Below are 25,710 nucleotides of genomic sequence, written 5' to 3'. Positions count from 1 at the left end.
CTGTTTCAGTGGACATAATTGCCACCCAACATTTCCAATGTGGTGGCCAGCTTTACATTTCCCACCCAGGTTTCACCATTTGCTCTAGATCTGGGCCAAATGGAAGACATTATTCTGCCAGATCCACCGCTAAGCCTGGCTTTCCCAGCGGCCATATGGAGAGACACAAGGTGGTGCCAGAGGTGACTAATGCTGGGAATTAGAGGAGTTTGGGATGTTTTGTTTTGGGAATGAGTTGGTAAGAATAGGGATAGCCTTCGTAAATCAGAGATAAAGCCCCAGAATCAAATGCCAAAACCACCAGTTATTCAAACGTAGTTTTGTTACCCAATATGATGTAATATTTTAGGTACATTTTCCCCATGCTTTCCGTCCACATTCAGTTTCCATTCTTGCATGTTGTTCCCAGAAACATTTATAGTCAGCAATTCCTGCACTTTTGTCTTCAGCAATTCAATGATTTGCTTTAAACGAGATTTGATCCTAGATAAAGCACATTGTGACTGAATTCTATTGAGTGAGGCCTCTCTGGGCAGGGTGGTGGTCTGGGTCAGCCACCATGTTCACTGGGGAAGACAAGCAGCCTCTACAGTGAGTTTAGACCATCTCTATACAATAGAAATCACACTCGCAGCTTTCAGATGGGCACAGAACACTTTGGCACATGAACAGTTAAACAGCAATTAACATTCCTGAAGGGTAAGCAAGCTTCCACTGGGCTAAAGTATCCCAGGTTTCTGATCATGCTGTTTGCTTGTAAACCTTTATCACTTGTTCAAAATAGTGGGCACAGTAATCCAAAGCACCCAGTTATGTAGTCTTGCTGTCCCTGGAGCCAAAGCAGAAGGCACATATACAATAAAGGACAACATTCACCCAGAAATATTCCACAGTTCATACTGGTTTCTCTCTTGGGGTATGTCTACACTACGAAATTAGGTCGAATTTATAGAAGCCGGTTTTATAGAAATCGGTTGTATACAGCCGATTGTGTGTCCCCCCACATAAAATGCTCTAAGTGCATTAAGTCGGCAGACCGCGTCCACAGTACCGAGGCTAGCGTCGACTTCCGGAGCGTTGCACTGTGGGTAGCTATCCCACAGTTCCCGCAGTCTCCGCCGCCCATTGGAATTCTGGGTTGAGATCCCAATGCCTGAATGATGCAAAACAGTGTCGCGGGGGGTTCTGGGTACATGTCGTCAGGCACCTCCCCCTCCGTCAGAGCAACGGCAGACAATCGATTCGCGCCTTTTTACCTGGGTTACCTGTGCAGACAACATACCACGCCAAGCATGGAGCCCGCCCAGCTCAGCTCAGCTCACCGTCACCATATGTCCTCTGGGTGCCGGCAGACATGGTACTGCATTGCTACACAGCAGCAGCTAATTGCCTTTTGGCAGTAGACGGTGCAGTATGACTGGTAGCCTTCATCGGCGATCTGGGTGCTGGCAGATGTGGGGCTGGCAGACGTGGGGCTGCATTGCACTCAGCAGCAGCCCCTTGCCTTTTGGTAGAAGATGGTATATTACGACTGGTATCTGTCGTCATCGTACTGCAGTGGCTGTCAATCATGGGCACCTGGGCAGACATGCTCAGTCCTATCGAACTGTCTTGATGATGATGGCTATCAGTCGTAGTATGCTATTTTCTGCCAAGTGCCCAGTATTTTCTGCCAAGCACCCAGAAGATGCCGAGGGCTATCAGTCATGCTGCACCGTCGTCTGCCAGCTTAAGATGTAAAAAATAGATTTGTTCTGTATTCATTTGCTTCCCCCTCCCTCCGTGAAATCAACGGCCTGCTAAACCCAGGGTTTTGAGTTCAATCTTTGGGGGGGGTCATTCTGTGTGACAGTCGTTTGTGTTTCTCCCTGATGCACAGCCACCTTTGTTGATTTTAATTCCCTGTACCTGTACGCCATGTCGTCACTCGCCCCTCCCTCCCTCCCTCCGTCAGATACTAGTTTTGCGCCTTTTTTCAGACCAGACGCCATAGCACTGGGACCATGGAGCCCGCTCAGATCACCGCGGCAATTATGAGCACTATGAACACCACCCGCATTGTCCTGGAGTATATGCAGAGCCAGGACATGCCAAAGCAAAACCAGGACCAGCCGAGGAGGCGATTGCAGCGCGGCGACGAGAGTGATAAGGAAATTGACATGGACATAGACCTCTAACAAGGCACAGGCCCCAGCAATGTGCAAATCATGGTGTTACTGGGGCGGGTTCATGTCGTGGAATGCCGATTCTGGGCACGGGAAACAAGCACAGACTGGTGGGACCGCATCGTGCTGCAGGTGTGGGACGATTCCCAGTGGCTGCGAAACTTTCGCATGCGTAAGGGCACTTTCATGGAACTTTGTGACTTGCTTTTCCCTGCCCTGAAGCGCCAGAATACCAGGATGAGAGCAGCCCTCACAGTTGAGAAGCGAGTGGCGATAGTCCTGTGGAAGCTTGCAACTCCAGACAGCTACCGGTCAGTCGTGAATCAATTTGGAGTGGGCAAATCTACTGTGGGGGCTGCTGTGATCCAAGTTGCCAGGGCAATGAAAGACCTGGTGATATCAAGGGTAGTGACTCTGGGAAACGTGCAGGCCATAGTGGATGGCTTTGCTGCAATGGGATTCCCAAACTGTGGTGGGGCGATAGACGGAACCCATATCCCTATCTTGTCACCGGAGCACCAAGCCACCGAGTACATAAACCGCAAGGGGTACTTTTCAATGCTGCTGCAAGCCCTGGTGGATCACAAGGGACGTTTCACCAACATCAACGTGGGATGGCCGGGAAAGGTACATGATGCTCGCGTCTTCAGGCACTCTGCTCTGTTTCGAAAGCTGGAGGAAGGGACTTTCTTCCCGGACCAGAAAATAACCGTTGGGGATGTTGAAATGCCTATCGTGATCCTTGGGGACCCAGCCTACCCCTTAATGCCATGGCTCATGAAGCCGTACACAGGCAGCCTGGACAGTAGTCAGGACCTGTTCAACTACAGGCTGAGCAAGTGCCGAATGGTGGTGGAATGTGCATTTGGACGTTTAAAAGCGCGCTGGCGCAGCTTACTGACTCGCTCAGACCTCAGCAAAAAGAATATCCCCATTGTTATTGCTGCTTGCTGTGCGCTCCACAATATCTGTGAGAGTAAGGGGGAGACATTTATGGCGGGGTGGGAGGTTGAGGCAAATCGCCTGGCCGCTGATTACGCGCAGTCAGACACTAGGGCGGTTAGAAGAGTACAGCAGGGCGCGGTGTGCATCAGAGAAGCTTTGAAAACGAGTTTTGTGACTGGCCAGGCTACGGTGTGAAACTTCTGTTTGTTTCTCCTTGATGAACCCTCCGCCCCCCCCCCACCCGGTTCACTCTACTTCCCTGTAAACCAACCACCCCACCCTCCCCTCCCCCCTTCGAGCACCACTTGCAGAGGCAATAAAGTCATTGTTACTTCACATTCATGCATTCTTTATTAATTCATCACACATCTAGGGGGATAATTGCCAAGGTAGCCCGGGATGGGTGGGGGAGGAGGGAAGGAAAAGGACACACTGCAGTTTAAAACTTTAACTCTTATTGAAGGCCAGCCTTCTGATGCTCGGGCAATCATCTGGGGTGGAGTGACTGGGTGACCGGAGGCCCCCCCCACCGTGTTCTTGGGCGTCTGGGTGAGGAGGCTATGGAACTTGGGGAGGAGGGCTGTTGGTTACACAGGGGCTGTAGCGGCGGTCTCTGCTCCTGCTGCCTTTCCTGCAGTTCAACCATACGCTGGAGCATATCAGTTTGATGCTCCAGCAGCCGGAGCATCGACTCTTGCCTTCTGTCTGCAAGCTGACGCCACCTATCATCTTCAGCCCGCCACTTGCTCTGTTCATCCCGCGATTCAGCCCGCCACCTCTCCTCTCGTTCATACTGTGCTTTTCTGTAGTCTGACATTGACAGCCTCCACGCATTCTGCTGTGCTCTGTCAGTGTGGGAGGACATCTGGAGCTCCATGAACATATCATCCCGAGTCCGCCGTTTTCTCCTTCTAATCTTCACTAGCCTCTGTGAAGGAGAAACATTTGCAGCTGGTGGAGGAGAAGGGAGAGGTGGTTAAAAAAGACACATTTTAGAGAACAATGGGTACACTCTTTCACGTTAAATTTTGCTGTTCACATTACACAGCACATGTGCTTTCGTTACAAGGTCGCATTTTTCCTCTTATATTGAGGGCCTGCCGGTTTGGTGTGAGAGATCACTCACGCAGTGCCAGGCAACAGATTTCGGCTTGCAGGCAGCCATGGTAAGCCACAGTCTTTTGGCTTTTTTAACCTTCTTAACATGTGGGAATGGTTTCAAACAGTAGCGCCCTCATTTCCCATACCAAGCACCCGTTGGGTTGGCCATTTAAAATGGGTTTGCAATGTAAAAGGAGGGGCTGCGGTTTCCGGGTTAACATGCAGCACAAACCCAACTAACCCCCCTCCCCCTCCACACCCAATTATCGGGGATGATCACTTCACCCCTCCCCCCACCGCTTGGCTAACAGCGGGGAACATTTCTGTTCAGCAGAGCAGGAAGGGGCACCTCTGAATGTCCCCTTAATAAAATCGCCCCATTTCAACCAGGTGACCGTGAATGATATCACTCTCCTGAGGATAACAAAGAGCGATAAGGAATGGATGTTGTCTGCATGTCAGCAAACACCGGGACCATACGCTGCCATGCTTTGTTATGCAATGATTCCAGACTACGTGCTACTGGCCTGGCGTGGTAAAGTGTCCTACCATGGCGGACGGGATAAGGCAGCCCTCCCCAGAAACCTTTTGCAAAGGCTTTGGGAGTACATGAAGGAGAGCTTTCTGGAGATGTCCCTGGAGGATTTCCGCTCCATCCCCATACACGTTAACAGACTTTTCCAGTAGCTGTACTGGCCGCGATTGCCAGGGCAAATTAATCATTAATCATTAAACACGCTTGCTTTTAAACCATGTGTAATATTTACAAAGGTACACTCACCAGAGGTCCCCTGTGTGCCCTCAGGGTCTGGGAGCACGCCTTGGGTGAGTGCAGGGGTTACTGGTTCCAGGTCCAGGGTGATAAACATATCCTTGCTGTTGGGGAAACCGGTTTCTCCGCTTCCTTGCTGCTGTGAGCTATCTACATTATCTTGATCCTCATCTTCCTCGTACCCCGAACCCGCTTCCCTGTGTGTTTCTCCAGTGAGGGAGTCATAGCACATGGTTGGGGTAGTGGTGGCTGCACCCCCTAGCATCGCATGCAGCTCCACGTAGAAGCGGCATGTTTGCGGCTCTGCCCCGGACCTTCCGTTTGCCTCTCTGGCTTTGTGGTAGGCTTGCCTTAGCTCCTTAATTTTCACGCGGCACTGCTGTGCGTCCCTGTTATGGCCTCTGTCCTTCATGGCCTTGGAGACCTTTTCTAATATTTTGCCATTTCATTTACTGCTACGGAGTTCAGCTAGCACTGATTCATCTCCCCATATGGCGAGCAGATCCCGTACCTCCCGTTCGGTCCATGATGGAGCTCTTTTGCGATCCTGGGACTCCATCATGGTTACCTGTGCTGATGAGCTCTGCATGGTCACCTGTGCTCTCCACGCTGGGCAAACAGGAAATGAAATTCAAAAGTTCGCGGGGCATTTCCTGTCTACCTGGTCAGTGCATCTGAGTTGAGAGTGCTGTCCAGAGCGGTCACAATGAAGCACTGTGGGATAGCTCCCGGAGGCCAATAACGTCGAATTCCGTCCACACTACCCCAATTCCGACCCGCTAAGGCCGATTTTATCGCTAATCCCCTCGTCGGAGGTGGAGTAAAGAAACCGGCTTAAAGGGCCCTTTAAGTCGAAAGAAAGGGCTTCGTCGTGTGAACGTGTCCAGGCTTAATTCGATTTAACGCTGCTAAGGTCAACCTAAACTCGTAGTGTAGACCAGGCCTTGATTAATGCTCACTCATCTGTGCAGCCAGGAAATGGTCTCTAGTTCACCAGGCGCTGTAACTAAAAGGCTTTGTCTGCCCCCAAGCATTGTTCCTAGAATCTACCACCATGGCACTGCCATTAGTGGTGAGAGCTCTGGAGTAGACCATGCACATGTGTCTGGCCATGTTCATAGCAAATTCAATCAGCACCGTGGTGAAAAAAACATCTCGTTCTTTACACTAACCAGCTCCCCCAAAATTGCTACCAACCAAGGAGCTGGTCTGGTGGCAGCAAAAAGCTCAGTGTAGACAAGTACCCCTAAGTACACCACCGTTTTCCAGCTTACGCCCTTTCCTCCCCATGTGGAAGCACTTCCCTCTCCACTATATGCTCTCACAGGACTAGAATCTGCCTCCCATCAGCCCTAATGAGCCAGAAAGTCAGCAGCCATCGTAACATGTGCTATGTTCCCGTGCAAGCCCAGACAGATTCAAGGTCCACTACCCTCCCCAGGGGCCCTTTACTGTTAGAGATCTAGAAGGAGCTGCCAAGGAACTCAAGGACAGAGAAATATGAATTTAGATGTGTTATGTTCATTGCACACACATCAAAAGGGTAGATGAAAACATAAAATACTCTTTCTGGAAGTTGCAACATAACACAACTTTATTTCTTAGAATTCAGAACTCTAACACACAAGAAACAAAAACAGAGAGAAACAAAGCAGGTTGCACCCCAAAGCAGAGAAACACAACTCACCCCACCCTAGAGGCCAACTCTTTGCAGCTGTAATCACTTGCTTCTTCCCTACAGATTTCCCTAGGCTACCAGCAGAACCAAGAAACCCCTTATAACTTAAAGTGATAGCTTGTAATTTTAACAAGTTTTCAGTGCACCACAATACACATTATCAAAGTTGGATCCCAAGTTATTTAGCCACTTGTCAATTATTTCAGGTACATCCAGGGAGAACTCAGCTGCTGTGCTGCCAAACATTCTGGGTATGTCAAGGCACCTATCTATTTGTATTTATTTAAATATATTACCTGTTCTTTTCTTACAGTGTGGGGATGAGGCTGGAATAAACCAAGCTCTGTGGCATCATCTACCTGTAAACCCAAGGGGCTTTCCACAGACTCTCCCCCACTCTGTGCTGTGCAAGCCCTACTGAAGGGGATGGTTTGCCCGAGCACAACTTGGATACTAGTGGGGGCTAGGCTGTGCTGCCACATGGAGGCACTAGACCTCTAGATGCCCTGGGATCCATGGGATTTCCCCATGGATCTTTTGTATATCCACAACCACTGCCTGCTGCATGGGAGCAGTCCCCCGCCCCCCCAAATGGGATGATTCCAAAGAAACTTGGCAAGGTGAAGCTCCCAGAGTTCCCTGGCTCCCCTGACAGGTGTTTTTATGGAAGGCTCTGATTGGCCTTAAGTGCATTATACTCATAACCACAGGGAGGCAGAGGTAGGAGCCTCTAGATTGCAGGCCAATAACATTAGGAAGGGCCAGGCCCACAAAGGCAACAAGGAGAGAACATGCCTTTGTTGGAATCTTAAGGACATACAAATTACCATACTGGGTCAGACCAAAGGTCCATCTAGCCCAGTGTCCTGTCTTCCGACAGTGGCCAATGCCAGGTGCCCCAGAGGGAGTGAACAGAACAGGCAATCGAGTGATCCATCCCCTCTCATCCAGCCCAAGCTTCTGGCAGTCAGAGACTAGGGACAGCCAGAGCATAGGGTTGGGTCTTTAACCATCTTGGCTAATAGCCATTGCTAGACCTATCCTCCATGAACTTACTGAATTTGTTTTTGAAGCCTATTATATTTTGGCCTTCACAGCCTCCCCTGACAAGTTCCACAGGTTGACGGTGCGCTGTGTGAAGAAATACTTCCTTTAGTTTGTTTTAAACCTGCTGCCTGTTAATTTCATTGGCTGACCCCTGGTTCGAGTGTTATGAGAAGGGGAAAATAACTTCTTCTTGAGTAGTGTCCCTGCGGGTGCTCCACTGTAGGTAGGTCTGTGTCCCTGCACTGCCGATCAGAGAACTTTGGTAACAGTGTCAGTTGGGTCAATACATTCGCTGTCTCTCTTCCTGCTGCGCTGTCCTCAGTGCCTTCTCAACTGCCCTGACTAGAAATGGAGCCTTTAGCTGTCCGTTAGCAGATCATTAACTCTTCTTTTCAGTTGTTAATCTTTAGCTTTTAGAAACCCTTTAGCTTTCTTTTGGCTTTTATATGGCTGTGCCTAAAAAAACCAGAAAAAAAAAAAAAAAACAACAAAACCAACAACAACAAAAAACCCACCAGACAAGCAGGTGGACAAGAAATATTATGTCCTCACAAAGGAATCAGAGTTCCTGTTCACCCACCCACCACTCAATTCCATTGTGGTGGACGCTGTGAACTTTGTGGCCGACAGCACCACTCTAGGACAACACCCTATGACAGAGGTTGGAAGCACCTTGATCTCTTTGATAGAAAGGCGTACTCCTTGGCTACCTTGCAATTTCACATTGCCAACTACCAAGGGCTCATGGCAAAGTATGACATAAATTACAATAAATTACACAACTTTATTGATAAGCTGCCGGAGAGCTCCCAGGATTCCTTCAAGGCCATCATCCAGGAAGAGCAACTGGTGGCAAAAACATCTTTGTAATCGGCCCTCGACACTACCATCACAGCTACCAGGACCATCTCCATGGCAGTGGTGATGAAATGGGCGTCATGACTCCACCTCTCGGGATTCCCAAAGGAGGTGCAGACCACGGTGGAGGACACCCCCTTTGGAGGCGTGAAGCTCTTCACTGAGAAGACTGATGCCTCTCTCCATTGAAGGATCCCAGGGCCATTCTTGGGTCACTGAGAAGCTACACACCAGGGCAAAAGAGACAGTTAGCTCTCAATACCAACAGAGGCCTTATTCATCCCAATTCCTGTCACAATGGAACTATGAGCCCCAGGGAAAAAGGGAAAGTTCTCAAAGCAAAAATCTTCGGGCTCCCAGACCTCGACCCAACCACCTGCCCGTAAACACCACTTATAATGGGCAGGTTGAGGCGCCGCGAAACCACTCCCCACTACTATCTATGACCATGCACCCATTTGGCCACCATTTGACAGCATTCCGCAGTGCCTGGGAGTACATAACCTCGGACAGATAGGTCCTACAGATCATCAGATCCAGCTATTCCATCCACTTTACCTTCCTACCCCCTCATAACACCCTTCCACGTCTCTCTTCAGGGACCCTTCTCACGAGAGTCTACTATGCAGGAGACGGATCGCCTCCTGCAGTTAGGAGCCATAGAACCAATACCTCAACATTTACAAGGCAAAGGGTTCTACCCTTGCTACTTCCCAATACACAAAAGGAAGGGATGTTAGACACCCATCCTGGACCTCAGGGTTGTCAACAAGTTCGTCAAAGCTCAGAAGTTCAAGATGGTCAGATTATCGACGATCATTCTGTCACGGGAACAGGGAGACTGGTGTTTGGCCCTTGACCCACAAGACACCTCCTTTCAATACTACTGGCTCACAGAGGTTTCTTCAGGTTCACTCTGGGAAATTACCATGACCAATACAGGGTCCTCCCCTTTGGACTTTTATCATCCCCAAGAGTATTTTCCAAAGTTCTCTCAGTGGTAGTCACCCATCTACAAGCCCAAGGGATAATGATCTACCCTTACCTGGATGATTATCTCCTCAGAGCCCAGTCGCTTCTGGAGGCTTGTCAAGCCACCGAGGACATGATATGCTTGTTCACAGAGCATATCCCAGACCAATTCCCAGAAGTCAATCCTCACACCAGTGCAACACCTGGAATTCATAGGGGCTGACCTAAGACACACGACAGGCCAAAGTCTTCCTACTTCAGGACAGGTTTCTATTCCTGGTATCGCTTATAGAAATAGCTCAATGCAGCCCTTGAGTGCCAGCTAGAATCTGTCTCCAACTCCTGGGGCATATGGCAACCGACACAGCGGTGATTTCATACAGCAAACTTTACATGCAATGCCTACAGCTGTGGTTCAGCTTGGTTCACAGACCGAACAGGGACAGTCTGGCCAGACCCCTGTCACTGCCCACCCGGATCAGGATCTCCTTGGACTGCTGGAAGAACACAGCCATTGTAGGCAAAGGCACCACCTTTGTTGTTCCTTACCACCAACACATCCCTCATAGGATGGGGCATGCATTTAAACGGCCTCACATTGCAAGGCAAATGGAGATATCCCTGTATATCAATCTCCTTGAGTTGAGAGCAGGCAGGAACACCTGCTCCCATTTCCTCCCACTGATAACAGGGTCGCATATAAAGATCCTAATGGGCAACATAGCCTGTATGTATTATTTCAATCACCACAGAGGAGCCAGATCGCCCTCTCTTTGTACAGAGGCAATGAAACTGTGGAACTGTGCATTTCTCACAACATCTCCTTGTACATGGCTTACCTCCCGGGCATGCACAACAAGATAGTGAACAAACTCAGTCACACATTCCCGCATGACCACCAGTGGGAGATGCACTCGTCAGTACTTCATGACTTATTCACGTGGTGGGTAACACCATCCACAAACCTGTTCACCACTTACCAGAACAAGAAGTGTCCATGATACTGTTCTGGGGCGGGGGGGGATTGGACACTCTCTTGGCAATGCTCTTCTTCTCCCCAGGACAAGGACTGTCTTTAAGCCTTCCCTCCATTTCCTCTTCTGCTGAAGATCCTGCTGAAGATAAAGAGGGATGGAGCTAATGTAATTCTGATTGCTCCTATGTGTCCAAGACAGACCTGGTACCCTTGCCTGATGCAGCTTGTGATGTGCTCACTGATCTCCCTTCTGGCCACTCCGCACCTTCTCTCTCAGGACAAAGGGAACACCATACATCCCAACTTGGGGATCCTTCGCCTCAAGGCATGGCTCCTATGTGGTTCCAGCACCTAGACAGCTCATGCTCAGAGGAAGTGCAAGAGGTTCTACTGCACAGCAGAAAGTCCGCCACACAGCGCATTTACCTGCAGAAATGGTCCAGGTTCTAGATTTGGTGCACGTCCCAACAGAGCTCTCTGGTGTCAGCAACTCTTCCACATATTCTGGAATATGTCCTGACCCTTACAAATTGGGGTTATTCCTGAGCTTGCTCAGGGTCCACCTAGCAGCTATGACAGCATTTCACCAAACCTTAGAAGGGTACTCAGCAATGTTCCCTCTAATATTTTACATCCACGTGTGGAATGAATTTTGTTATGTGTACCAATATGGAGGTGATGTGTGGTGGGGGGTGGGGCCAAGGATTTGGAGTGTGGGAGGGGGCTAGAGGCTGGGGAAGATGTTTGGGCTTAGTGTGCAGGGGGGTGATGGCTCTGGCTCGGGGTGCAGACTCTGGGGTGGGGCTGGGATGAAGGGTGTGGGAGGGGACTCAGGGCTGGAGCAGAGGATTGGGGTGCAGGGGTGAGGGCTCTAGCTGGGCATGAGGGCTCCAGGGTGGGGCTGGGGATGAGGAGTTTGGGGGGCAGGCTGCCCCGGGGCTGGGGCCAAACGACTCCCCCCAGCCCTCTCCCTGCCGGCAGGAGCTCTGGGGCTGGAGCCGAGGTGCCTCCCCAGTGGCAGGAGCTCCAGGGCTGGGGGAGAGGCCCGCGGCAGCCCTGCATGCCCCAGTTTGCTCCCCTCTCCAGTCACCGCCCACCCCTAACTCTCCAGGCCCTTGTGACTGCGTGGCCCTTTATAGCCTGCTGTGCAGCTGCGCAGCTTAGAGGGAACTTAGGTGCTCAATACTATCGCACCCAACCACTAATAACAAACCTCTTCCCTCAACCTCAACTTTCTTCCCCTTCGTGGGACCTAAACCTAGTGTTGAAAGGGCTGACTAGGCCCCCCTTTGAACCTATGGCCACCTCTTTGCTAGCACACCTATAGATGAAAATGGTCTTTCTGTTTGCAATTACCGTGGCTAGAAGAATAGGGGAAATAGCAGCTCTGATGGCACATCCCCCGTATATAGTATTCTTCCCTGACAAGGTTACTCTTAGGTTGCATCCCACGTTCATCCCTAAAGTGACCTCCTTGTTTCACATGAATCAGTCTATTCACCTTCCTGCCTTCTACCCTACACCTCACCGAAACAATAGGGAGGCCATTCTAAAAAAAAAAAAAAAAAAAAAAAATTAATGGAGATGTCCTATCTCCTAGAACTGGAAGGGACCTTGAAAGGTCATTGAGTCCAGCCCCTGCCTTCACTAGCAGGACCAAGTACTGATTTTGCCCCAGATCCCTAAGAGGCCCCCTCAAGTATTGAACTCACAACCCTGGGTTTAAGCAGGCCAATGCTCAAACCACTGAGCTATCCCTCCCACCCCTTACATGTTAGGAGAGCCCTTGTATTCTACCTCCATAGGACAAAGGCCTTCAGGAAGTCCCTTAGACTATTTCTCTCTATGGTGGAACGATCTAAGGGTATGTCTACACTACGAAATTAGGTCGATTTTATAGAAGTCGATCTTTAGAAAGCGATTTTATACAGTCGATTGTATTTGTCCCCACTAAGCGCATTAAGTCAACGGAGTGCGTCCTCAATACAATGGCTAGCATCGACTCATGGAGCAGTGAACTGTGGGTAGCTATCCCACAGTTCCCGCAGTCTCCGCTGCCCATTGGAATTCTGGGTTAAGCTCCCAATGCCTGATGGGGCAAAAACATTGTTGCGGGTGGTTTTGGGTACATGTCGTCAGTCTCCACCCCCTCCCTCCCTCCATGAAAGCAACGGCAGACAATCATTTTGCACCTTTTTTCCTGGGTTACCCGTGCAGATGCCATAGCACGGCAAGCATGGAGCCCACTGAGCTCACCGCTGCTGTTGTGAGCATAGTAAACACCTCGCGCATTATCCTGCAGTATGTGCAGAACCTGGCTAGGAGCCGCCAGCAGGAGGATGATTGTGAGGAGGACATGGACACAGACATTCCTGACAGGACTTTGGAGCTGTGCTCCGGCTCCGCTCCAGCTCCAGCTCCAGGCAAAAACCTGCAGCTCCACTGCTCCGGAGCTGCTCTGGGCTCCAGCTGCTCTGGGCTCCAGCTCCGGGCTCCGCTCCAAAGCCCTGGTTCCTGAAAGCATGGGATGTGGAAATTGGGACATCATGGTGGCAGTGGGGCAGGTTGATACAGTGCAACACCGATTCTGGGCCCAGCAAACAAGCACACACTGGTGGGACCGCATAGTGTTGCAGGTATGGGATGATTCCCAGTGGCTGCGAAACTTTCGCATGCATAAGGCCACTTTCCTGAAACTTTGTGAGTTGCTTTCCCCCTCCCTGAAGTGCAGGAATAGCAAGATGAGAGCTGTCCTGACAGCTGAGAAGTGAGTGGCAATAGCCCTGTGGAAGCTTGCAACACCTGACTGCTACCGGTCCATCGGGAATCAATTTGGAGTGGGCAAATCTACTGTGGGGGCTGCTGTGATCCAAGTAGCCAAGGCAATCACTAACCTTCTGCTAGTAAGGGTAGTGACTCTGGGAAATGTGCAGGTCATAGTGGATGGCTTTGCTGCAATGGGGTTCCCTAACTGTGGTGGGGTGATAGACGGAACGCATATCCCTATCTTGGCACTGGACCACCTTGCCAACCAGTATGTAAACCGCAAGGGGTACTTCTCAATGGTGCTGCAAGCACTGGTGGATCACAAGAGACATTTCACTGACATCAACGTGGGATGGCCAGGAAAGGTGCATGACGCTTGCATCTTTAGGAACTCCGGGCTGTTTGAACAGCTGCAAGAAGGGACTTAGTTCCTAGACCAGAAAATTACTGTTGGGGATGTTGAAATTCCAATAGTTATCCTTGGAGACCCAGCCTACCTCTTGCCCCCATGGCTCATGAAGCCATACACAGGCAGCCTGGACAGTAGTAAGGAGCAGTTCAACTATAGGCTGAGCAAGTGCAGAATGTGCCTTTGGACGTTTAAAAGCTTGCTGGTGCTGTCTGATGACTAGGTTAGACCTCAGCGCAACCAATATTCCCATTGTTATTGCTGCTTGCTGTGTGCTCCATAATATCTGTGAGAGTAAGGGGGAGATGTTAATAGCGGGGTGGGAGGTTGAGGCGAATCGCCTGGTGGCCGATTTTGAGCAGCCAGACACCAGGGCGATTAGAAGAGCACAGCTAGGCGCGCTGTGCATCAGAGAGGCTTTGAAAACCAGTTTCATGACTGGCCAGGCTATGGTGTGACAGTTGTGTGTGTTTCTCCTTGATGCAAACCTGCCCCCTTTGTTGATTTTAATTCCCTGTAAGCCAACTACCCTCCCCCCTTCGATCACAGCTAGCAAAGGAAATAAAGTCACTATTGTTTTGAAACCATGCATTCTTTCTTTATTAATTAAAAAAAAGTGAGATAACTGACAAGGTAGCCCGGGTGGGGTGGGGGAGGAGAGGAGGAGGGAAGGACAAGGCCACATTGCTTATTGTAGCCACACTACAAATCAAAACTGTTTGAATGACAGCCTTCTGTTGCTTGGGCCATCCTCTGGAGTGGAGTGGCTGGGTGCACGGAGTCTTCCCTCCCACCCGCGTTCTTGGGCCGGGGTGAGGAGGATATGGAACTTGGGGAGGAGGGCAGGCGGTTATACAGTGGATGCAGCGGCGGTCTGTGCTCTTGTTGCCTTTCCTGCAGCTCCACCAGATGCCTGAGGATGTCCGTTTGCTCCCCCATTAGCCTCAGCATTGCATCCTGTCTCTTCTCATCGCGCTCACTTAATGCTTTCCTGGGCTCTGTCACCGTATGCCTCCATGCATTCAGCTGTGCCCTATCAGTGCGGGAGAACTGCATGAGCTCGGAAAACATGTCATCGCAAGTGCGTTTTTTCCGCTTTCTAATTTGCGATAACCTCTGGGACGGAGATGATAGGGGGAGCATAGAAACATTTGCACCTGTGGGGGGATAAAAAGGGAGAGTAGAATTTAAGAAGATACATTTATGAGAACAAAAGGGAGACTCTTTCACAGTGAATCAACCAATTCACAGCAGACAGCACATGTGCTTTAGGTACAAGGTCACATTTTGCCTTTTATATTGAGCACCTGCCGGTATGGTGACACATCACACACGGCTGGGCAACAGAATTCGGTTTCCAGGCAGCCATGGTAAACCAAAGGGTAAGCGGGGTTGGCTTCTTCCGCCTTCATAACATGTGGGAATGGTTTCAAACTGCAGTGCCCTCCTTTCCCATAGCAAGCAATGCTGGTTGGGTTTGCCATTTAAAAGGAGGGGCTGCGGTTTTCGGGTGGATGTGAAGCACACCCCTCCTCCCACCCCACTGCATGGCTATGCTCTGGGATGATCCCTTCACCCCTCCTCCCACCGGGTGGCTATTCTCAGGGATGATCCCTTTTAGCCAAGCGCAAACAGCCCAGCATGAACGGGGTCCTTTTACTGTTCCCTTACAAAAATTCCCCTATTTCAACCAGGTGACCATGAATGAGATCACTCTCCTGAGGCTAACACAGAAAGATATAGACCAAATGTTGCTTGAATGTGATCAAAACCCAGGATCATTTGCTGCCATGCTTTGTGCTGCAATGATTCCAGGCTACTGGCTTGGCGTGGTAAAGTGTCCTACCGTGGAGGACAAAATAAGGCAGCCCTCCCTAGAAACCTTCTGCAAAGGCTTTCAGAGTACCTCCAGGAGAGCTTCATGGAGATGTCCCTGGAGGATTCCCGCTCCATCCCCAGACACATTAACAGACTTTTCCAGTAGCTGTACTGGCTGCGAATGCATCCCAAGTCTTCAGGGCAAATCAAGCGTTAAACACAATTGCTTTTAAACCCTGTAGCATAGTTACAAATGTGCACTCACCAGAGGCGCCTTCTCCAGCTTCAGGGTCCAGAAACCCGCCTTGGGAGGGTATTGGCTCCAGGGTGATGAAAAGGTCCTGGCTGCCAGGGAGAATGGATTCTCCGCTTGCCTGCTGCACATTCTCCTCCTCCTCTTCCTCATCCACAAAATCCTCCTCCCTGTTACGTGAGACTCCCCCTTTGCAGGTGTCCACGGATAGTGGTGGGGTAGTGGTGGGTCCCCCCCCCCAGAATGCCATGCAGCTGATCATAGAAGTGGCATGTATGGGGCTCTGACCCGGAGCAACCGTTTGCCTCCTTTGTCTTTTGGTAGGCTTGCCTGAGCTCCTTAATTTTCACACGGCACAGCTGTGTGTCCCTGTTGTAGCCCCTCTCCACCATGCCCTGTGCGATTTTGGCATATATATTAGCATTTCTTCTTTTTGATTGGAGTTTGGCCTGCACAGATTCTTCTCCCCATACAGCAATCAGATCCAGTGCCTCCCATTCGGTCCATGCTGGAGCTTGTTTGCGATTCTGAGACAACATGGTCACCTGTGCTGCTGAGCTCGCCACGCTGACCAAACAGGAAATGAAATTCAAAATTTCCCAGGGCTTTTCTTGTGTCCCTGGCTAGTGCATCGGAGTTGAAAGTGCTGTCCAGAGCGGTCACATCGGAGCACTCTGGGATAGCTCCCGGAGGCCAATACTGTCAAATTGCGTCTGCACTACCCCAAATTCGACCCAGCAAGGTCGATTTTAGCGCTACTCCCCTCACTGGGGAGGAGTACAGCAGTCGATTTTAAGAGCCCTTTAGGTCGACGGAACGGGGCTGGTTGTGTAGATGCATTGCTTATAAAATCGACCTAACGCGGCTAAATTCGACCTAACCACATAGTGTAGACAAGGGCTAAGGACTCAGCGATATCAGCCCAAAGACTCTCCAAGTGGGTCTTGAATTGCATCAGGCAGCTACCAAATTCGTAATGTGACCCTCCTTGGGTCACTGACCACGAGGTCGATCTCCTCATCTGTCACCTTCCTCAAGGATGTCCCCATCTCAGATATTTGCAGAGCAGTGAGGTGGGTGTCAGCCCACACCTTTGCAGAACACTATGTGATCACTGGGGACTCTGCCTCCGATACCATCTTTGGCTCCACAGTACTGTCATTTGTGACTAACGCGACTCTGAAGTCTCAGCCTTCCAAGGGGACACTGCTCAGGAGTCACCTACAGTGGACACCCATAGGGACAGTACTCAAAGAAGAGGAAGTTACTCACCTTGTGCAGTAACAATGGTTCTTCGAGATGTGTGTCCCTGCTCTACGACCCGCCCTCCTCCCCTCTACTTCGGAGTTCTCACTATGACTCTGGGTAGAAAAGGACTTGAGGATGGTTAGTTCCCACGCGCTGGCTAGCCTCATGGCACAGCACGAGGAGAGATGGCGCATGTGCGGGCCCAATGGACACTGCTACCAAAGTTCTCCAATCAGCAGTGCAAGGACGCAGACACACCTACATGCAGCACCAATAGGGGGACACATCTTGAAGAACCATCGTTACTGCACAAGGTGAGTAACTTCCTCTTCCTTATTCACTTTCTCCACATTAGTCATGTTTTTATAGACTTCTCATATCCCCTGTTAGTCATTTCTTAGATGAACAGTCCCAGTATTTTTAATCTCTCCTTGTACGGAAGCTGTTCTGTACCCCTCATAACTTTTGTTGCCCTTCTCTGCACTTTTTCCCAATTCTAATATATCTTTTTGGAGATGGGGTGACCAGAACTGCACACAGTATTCAAGGTGTGGGTGGGTGTGCCAGGGATTTATATAGTGGTATTATAATATTTTCTGTCTTATTATTAAGGTTAAGATTTTGTCATGGGCATTTTTAGTACATGAGAACATAAGAACGGCCATACTGGGTCAGACTAAAGATCCATCTAGCCCAGTATCCTGTCTTCTGACAGTGGCCAGTGCCAGGTGCCCCAGAGGGAATGAACAGAACAGGTAATCATCAAGTGATCCATCCCCTGTCGCCCATTCCCAGCTTCTGGCAAACAGAGGCCAGGGACACCATCCCTGCCCATCCTGGCTAATAGCCATTGATGGACCTATTCTCCATGAATTTATCTAGTTCTTTTTTGAACCATTATAGTCTTGGCCTTCACAACATCATCTGGCAAGGAGTTCCACAGGTTGACTATGCATTGTGTGAAAAAATACTTCCTTTTGTTTGTTTTAAACCTATTGCCTATTAATTTCATTTGGAGACCCCTAGTTCTTGTGTTATGCACTTCCTTATTTACTTTCTCCACACCAGTCATGATTTTATTGACCCCAATCATATCCCCCCTTAGTCGTCTCTTTTCCAAGCTGAAAAGTCCCAGTCTTATTAATCTCTCCTCATACGGCAGCCGTTCCATACCCCTAATAATTTTTGTTGCCCTTTTCTGAATCTTTTACAATTCCAATGTATCTTTTTTTAAATGGAGCGACCACATCTGCATGCAGTATTCAAGATGTGGGCGTACCATGGATTTATATAGAGGCAATATGATATTTTCTGTCTTATTATCTATCCCTTTCTTAATGATTCCCAACATTCTGTTTGCTTTTTTGACTGCTGCTGCACATTGAGTGGATGTTTTCAGAGAACTATCCACAGTGACTCCACACTCTCTTTCTTGAGTGGTAACAGATAATTTAGACCCCATCATTTTATATGTATAGTTGGGATTATGTTTTCCAATGTGCATTACTTTGCATTTATCAACATTGAATTTAATCTGCCATTTTGTTGCCCAGTCACCCAGTTTTGAGAGATCCTTTTGTAGCTCTTCGCAGTCTGCCTGGGACTTAACTATCTTGAGTAGTTTTGTATCATTTGCAAAGTTTGCCATCTCACTGTTTATCCCTTTTTCCAGATCATTTATGAATATGTTGAATAGGACTGGGCCCAGTACAAACCCCTGGGGGACACCACTATTTACCTCCATTCTGAACACTGACCATTTATTCCTACCCTTTGTTTCCTATCTTTTAACCAGTTACCAATCCATGAGAGCACCTTCCCTCTTATCCCATGACAGCTTACTTTGTGTAAGAGCCTTTGGTGAGGGACCTTGTCAAAGGCTCTCTGAAAGTTCAGGTACACTATGTCGATTGCATTGCCCTTGTCCACATGCTTGCTGATTCCCTCAAAGAATTCTAATATATTGCTGAGGCATGATTTCCCTTTACAAAAGATGTGTTGACTCTTCCCCAACAAATTGTGTTCATCTATGTGTCTGATAATTCTGTTCTTTCCTAGAGTTTCAACCAATTTGCCCGGTACTGAAGTTAGGCTTTCTGCCCTTCAATTGCCAGGATCACGTCTGGAGCCTTTTTAAAAAAGGGACCTTTCATTAGCTACCCTCCAGTCATCTGGTACAGTGGTTGATTTAAATGATAGATTACATAGCACAGTTAGCAGTTCTGCAATTTCATATTTGAGTTCCTTCAGAACTCTTGAGTAAATACCAGCTGGTCCTGGTGACATTACTGTTTCATTTATCAATTTGTTCCAAAATCTCCTCTCTTGACACCTCCATCTGGGACAGTTCCTCAGATTTGTCACCAAAAAAGAATGGCTCAGGTGTGGGAATCTCCCTCATGTCCTCTGTAGCGAAGACAGATGCAAATAATTCATTTAGCTTCTCCATGAACGGCTTAGTGTTTCTTGGGTGCTTCTTTAACACCTGAATCATCCAGTATCCCCACTGATTGTGTGCCAGGCTTCCTGCTTCTGTTGTACTTTAAAATAAAACACTGATGTTAGTTTTTATGTATTCTTTTTTGGTCTACCTAATTATACTTTCCTTTTCCAGGGAAGCAAAATCCTATAAATTTTGCATTATATTAATGAAAATTAGAGCTGTCAAGCGATTAAAAAAAATTAATCACAATTAATCGCGCAATTAAAAAAATTAATCACGATTAATTGCACTGTTAAACAACAATACAATACCATTTATTTAAATATTTTTGGATGCTTTCTATATTTTCAAATATATTAATTTCAATTACAACACAGAATACAAAGTGTACAGTGCTCACTTTATATTTAGTTTTTATTACAAGTATTTGCACTGTAAAAAAACAAAAGAAATACGGTAGTATTTTTCAATTCACCTAATACAAGTACTGTAGCGCAATCTGTTTATCATTACATTTGAACTTACAAATGTAGAATTCTGTACAAAAAGCTGCATTCAAAAATAAAACAATGTAAAATTTTAGAGCCTGCAAGTCCACTCAGTCCTACTTCTTGTTCAGCCAATCGCTCAGATAAACAAGTTTGCTTACATTTGCAGGAGATAATGCTGCCCACTTCTTGTTTACAATGTCACCTGAAAGTGAGAACAGGTGTACTCATGGCACTGTTGTAGCCGGCGTCACAAGATATTTACATGCCAGATACACTAAGGATTCACATGTTTCAACCACCATTTCAGGGACATGCGTCCATGCTGATGATGGGTTCTGCTCAATAACGATCCAAAGCAGTGCGCACCAACGCATGTTCATTTTCATTTTCATTATCTGAGTCAGATACCACCAGCAGAAGGTTGATTTTCTTTTTTGGTGGTTCAGGTTCTGTAGTTTCTGCATCGGAGTGTTGCTCTTTTAAGACTTCTAAAAGCATGCTTCACACCTCGTCCCTCTCAAATTTTGGAAGGCACTTCAGATTCTTAAACCTTGGGTCGAGTGCTGTAGCTATCTTTAGAAATCTCACATTGGTACCTTCTTTGCGTTTTGTCAAATCTGCAGTGAAAGTGTTCTTAAAATGAACAACATGTGCTGGGTCATCATCCGAGACTGCTATAACAGGAAATATGTGGCAGAATGTGGGTAAAACAGAGCAGGGGACACACAATTCTCCCACAAGGAGTTCAGTCACAAATTTAATTAACGCATTATTTTTTTAACGAGTGTCATCAGCATTAAAGCATGTCCTCTGGAATGGTTGCCGAAGCATGAAAGGGCATACGAATGTTTAGCATTTCTGGCCCGTAAATACCTTGCAATGCCAGCTACATAAGTGCCATGCAAATGCCTGTTCTCACTCTCTGGTGACATTGTAAATAAGAAGCGGGCAGCATTATCTCCTGTAAATGTAAGCCAACGTGTTAGTCTTGGCGATTGGCTGAATGAGAAGTAGGACTGAGTGGACTTGTAGGCTCTGAAGTTTTACATTGTTTTGTTTTTGAGTGCAGTTATGTAACAAAAAAAATCTACATTTGTAAGTTGCACTTTCATGACAAAGAGATTGCACTACAGTACTTGTATGAAGAGAATTGAAAAATACTATTTCTTTTGTTTATCATTTTTATAGTGCAAATATTTGTAATAAAAAATAATATATACTTTGATTTCAATTACAACACAGAGTACAATAGAGATGAAAATGTAGAAAAAATCCAAAATATTTAATAAATTTCACTTGGTATTCTATTGTTTAACAGTGTGATTAAAACTGCAATTAATCGTGATTAATTTTTTTGTTAATCGTGTGATTAATTGACAGCCCTAATGAAAATCCTCTACAGCAACATTTCAACCACTGAAAGGTCCGTATGAAATGCCCTCAACTAGTTTCACTTGAGCTCCAAATACAGCTCCAAAGCAGGCCTGGCCTGTGCTTCCCTCATTGCATTTGCTGTTAGCTATGTCTGTAGTGTAATGTTGCTCAGAAACTCGATCTGATTTTTAGGTTTTGGTTTGCTGAATCTGTATATTAACTAGCATTGGCTCCGGCTGTTAGTCCATGTTATCCACCTGGCTATAAAGCACTGATGGACGCATGGCCAATAGTCTGTATGCATATGTCTTTTCTCCAGGTCTTGGCTTTGCTGATGCTGTTGTTTGGAGGAGGGGTCTGTATGAGGAGTCATGCTTGCAGTCTGCTCAGATATTTATGCAATCATAAATTTTCTTCCCCTTTCACTGACTGCAGCCCCACACTGGAAGTTGAGAGAATTCCCTCACAAATCTGAATGCCAGCAGGACTATTTCAAAGGGGACACAAGTTGTAACATGCCATACGATGCAAGGATGTGTATCTTGTTCTGTAAACTATCAAGAATTATTTCTTTTTAATTTCCAGCAACCACAGGACAAGCCATAAACTGTAAAAAAAACTATAAAAAACTAAGAGGAAACCTGATGGCTGGAGCTTGCTGCTGAAAAATGTATTAGAAAAGGCGGAGTCATTAATTTAAAAATATGGGGCTAGATTCTGCTCTCAGCTACACAGGGAGTACAATGCAGTGTTCCTACACATTTTTACCCTGGAGTTTGGGTGCTTGGCACTTCCCAGGATCAGGCACTTACGTCAGTCACATAGCAGTCTAACTGAGTGCAGAACTCGACCCAAGTTTAAGACAAAGGTACATCTCAAAATTGCCATTACATGATATAAGGAGAAGTGATACCTTTTATTTGTAGAGAAGGAGTGAGGCTTTTAAAAGCACTAAACATACTGATAGCTAGCTAGCACTGTCAGAAGGAAGGAGGATATGGCTTTCTCACATTTTTACTATCCTGGTGAGTCCTCCTCAAATTAGTTGCAAAATCTCCTGTTTCTCCACCCCCAGCAGCTCTTCAGCACCCATATTCTTAAGGCATTTTTGCTTTTATTAATATGCTCAGAGATCTCACACTGATTTGGGAGTGCTCCAAAGAAACCAGAGTAATCACAGGATTCTACTGGGTCTTGTGCAACAGCCTATCCTGGCTTTTCTGGGGCTAAGTTTCCTTACTTGTAGTCTCCTTAATGACCAATCTTCAGCCTTCACCAGATGGCTGGTTTTAGAGGATTGGGAAATAATATATTAGTAGTAAATTGGCAGCAATTCCTTAGTTGTATTAAAGTCCACCATCTGAATCTGACTGGTAGTCAAGGCAGCCTCCCCTTTCAGAAAAGACTAGGGTTTGATTAATTATAAGGAGCTGATCGGGAGATTATGACAGGCAACAGCAACAAAGGCAACCCCCGCCACCCCCCCAGATAAAATACTGTACAAGTCTGTGGTTAAAAGGAACCCATTTCCTGCAGTGATCAACAGAGGAGTGAAAAGAAGAGATTGTCTTATTTTCTAAATAAATGCCCCTCCCCCCATTTTTGTATGTTAAAAACGGTAGACCTGTTTATAATTGATGTTGTGGGTCACTTACAAATCGGCTCTATATTTGTTTAGCAAAAGGTGTGCTGGGTGTGTGGGGAGAATTATTACAAATCCCCTTGATGTTTTACAAAGGAAGAAAAGCAGTTCAGGATCCTAGTCCGAGTTTTTGCCTCTTCACACTGTAAATAACTGACCCCGGGTCACATTGCTTATCCACTTCACCCTTTGTAGGCTGTTCCCTTGAGAAGCACAGAAATTCAGAGCCTTCTGGTTTCCATTTCTGTCCACTAGCGACCCCTACCTTTAGAGAGCGCAATAATCCGACATGGTTTGAATTCTTTCCACGTTGATTTCAGATCAAGCGAGCTGTATTGAGTATTTCCAAGTACATAGGCCACGGATCCTTTGCATTAGGGGGCACCAAAAGGAAAGCACGACGTGTAGATCAGAAGGCAAAATAGTATTGCACTCTGCACGTGATGGTCTTTGGAGCTTAACACGCTTTACATTCCCCTGTCACCGGAATCAAATCTACAGAAACCAGGAATTTCAAGCGCTGTATTTCTGTCCCAAACAGCATCTCTGGCTGTTCCGAACTGATCATGGCAACGTGTGGACAAGAGCGCTGCGCAGTGCGTACACCCCAACGCCTGCGCTCCCCCAGCTCAGCTCCCCACAGGGGCTAGTTACGGGGGACGTCGGTTTGTTTTTTTTAAATGTCTCAACATTCCATCGATCACCGCCCCTCCCCCCAGCGTGGTCCTGGGGGAGGAGGGGGTAGCTCCGCCCTCTGCAATGTATCAAAGTCCCATCCCCTATCCCCCCCTTCCCGGTTGGGTGAAATCCAATCACCGCCTTTCCTCCCCGCCCCTGTGGATACGGGGAAGCGTCACAGACGTGCTATTGTTATGCAAATAAAAGGCTGCCTAAAAGGAGCTGCCCAGGGTATCCTGCCCTCTAAAGACGCCCAGGGAAGTGGCTGAGGGGGGATTCGCCCTGAGGGAGCACTAAGGAAAAGGGGGGGGGATCTGCTACAAGACAAGAGCCCCTCTCTCGGATACGCACAGCAGCTTCCCCCCATCTCCCCCTGGCTCCGGGCACAGCAGCAGAGACTCCAAGCACCACCTCTCCCGGCCAGGAACCAAGCAAGGCAGCCGGGCTCCAGCTGGATGCGCAGCCGGGGCAGATAACAGCAGCGGCGGCAGCAGCAGGGCGCTTGCCGGCCGCCAGCCTCACGCACCCTGGGAGCCGCACGGAAGCTGCTGGGCCGCGCTCGGCACGGGGCGCGGGGGGGCGCGCAGCCGTACCGCGGGGGAGCTCGGTGCCCAGGGGGTCTCTTAGCCGGGCCTGATCCGATCCGCCAGCCCCCGAGCTGCCCCGCGCCCCAGTCCCCCGCCACCGCCACGCTCGGATCTTTGCTGGCTTCCATGAGCATCCGCGCCCAGGGACTTGTCCGGAGGCCGCGCTCTCAGCCGCAGGGTGCACCGCTTGCGCGCCGAGCCCCCGCGCCTAGCTTCGGGCTCGCGGAGCGCCCGTGCCGAGCTGGGTGAGGCGGAGCGGGGCACGGAGACCTGCGCCCACCCGGCACCGCTGCACCCGGATCCAGCTGCCCGGCCGCGGCCATGAGCCAGACGGAGCTGTCCACCTGCTCGGCCCCGCAGAGCCAGCGCATCTTCCAGGAGGCGGTGCGCAAGGGCAACACCAAGGAGCTGCAGTCGCTGCTGCAGAACATGACGAACTGCGAGTTCAACGTGAACTCGTTCGGGCCCGAGGGGCAGACGGCCCTGCACCAGTCCGTCATCGACGGCAACCTGGAGCTCGTCAAGCTGCTCGTCAAGTTCGGCGCGGACATCCGCCTGGCCAACCGCGACGGCTGGAGCGCGCTGCACATCGCCGCCTTCGGGGGCCACCAGGACATCGTGCTCTACCTGATCACCAAGGCCAAGTACTCCGCGGGCAGCCGGTGACGCTGCGGCCGCCGGGGCCGGGCAGTGGCTCCTTGTCCCGGGGAGCGGCGCGCTCTGCAGGACAGGCTGGGCTGGCGGCGTGAGCCCCCCGGGGCGGGGACAGGGGCCGTGTCTGCTCCGATCGCTCTGGGAGCGGATAACCCCCCGGGACACCCCCACCCCGCACGTACACGGCTCCCCGCGCGGGGCTGCCCCCTGCCCCACGCTGGGCGCCCTGCGGACTCCAGCCCGGTCTTCCGCAGGGGCCGCCCTGGGCCAGCGTGCTGCGCCCCGCGGGCTGCTCCAGGTGAGGCAGGCGGGGCAGGACCCGGCCCTCCAGGAGATGGGGGACCTCTCCAGGGGCGGCTGGGCCCTTCCTCACCCCCGGCTGCCTAGCCCGGGACAAAGGTGCCTTCCTAAATCGAGTCCGCTGACACGAGCTGCGGGCGGCCCCGCTTTGCCCCTCCCCTAGGTGAGGTTAGCCGGCCGCTCCTCCGTCCGGGAGCAGTGACTGACCCGCCTTGGGCTCCGGCTGCCAGACACGCCGACTCGGGGCGGGCAAAGCAGCCGCAGCGCCGGACACAGGGGAGAGGTGGGGGTTGGGTTGATTGTTTATTTTTGTTTAAATGACAAAGCTGCTTGGACTCCATGTTTTTTGCAAAGAAATCTGGGGGCCCACAAAGATTTTACTGAAAAACCATTTAACTGCTTTCAAAGGGGTTTTGTCTTTCAAAGGTTTTTTCTCCTACTGTAATTTGTTTTCTATCTTTTTTTTTTTTTTTTTTTTTTTTTTTTTTTTGCCATCTACCTCGGCTGCGCTCACAGTATTCATGGTTTCAGTC

The 25,710-nt window shown here is 49.1% G+C and overlaps 1 protein-coding gene across 1 annotated transcript; it reads left to right on the top strand.

Moving 5' to 3' along the window:
• The first annotated feature begins 24,544 nt into the window (after positions 1-24,544).
• On the top strand, positions 24,545-24,889 carry NRARP (NOTCH regulated ankyrin repeat protein). Its single transcript, XM_065419016.1, has one exon. The coding sequence runs from the start codon at positions 24,545-24,547 to the stop codon at positions 24,887-24,889; it is 345 nt and encodes a 114-aa protein (XP_065275088.1).
• Positions 24,890-25,710: the final 821 nt, after the last annotated feature.

The sequence above is a fragment of the Emys orbicularis genome, chromosome 18, assembly GCF_028017835.1.
Source record: "Emys orbicularis isolate rEmyOrb1 chromosome 18, rEmyOrb1.hap1, whole genome shotgun sequence".
In the NCBI taxonomy this organism is placed as follows: Eukaryota; Metazoa; Chordata; order Testudines; family Emydidae; genus Emys; species Emys orbicularis.
The sequence above is the reverse complement of the archived record's forward strand: the minus strand, read 5'-3'. Positions and strand labels throughout refer to the sequence as shown.

What these genes read in the sequence shown, in the direction of transcription:
- NRARP (XM_065419016.1), top strand. Translation starts at nt 24,545, where the DNA reads ATGAGCCAGACGGAGCTGTCCACCTGCTCGGCCCCGCAGAGCCAGCGC.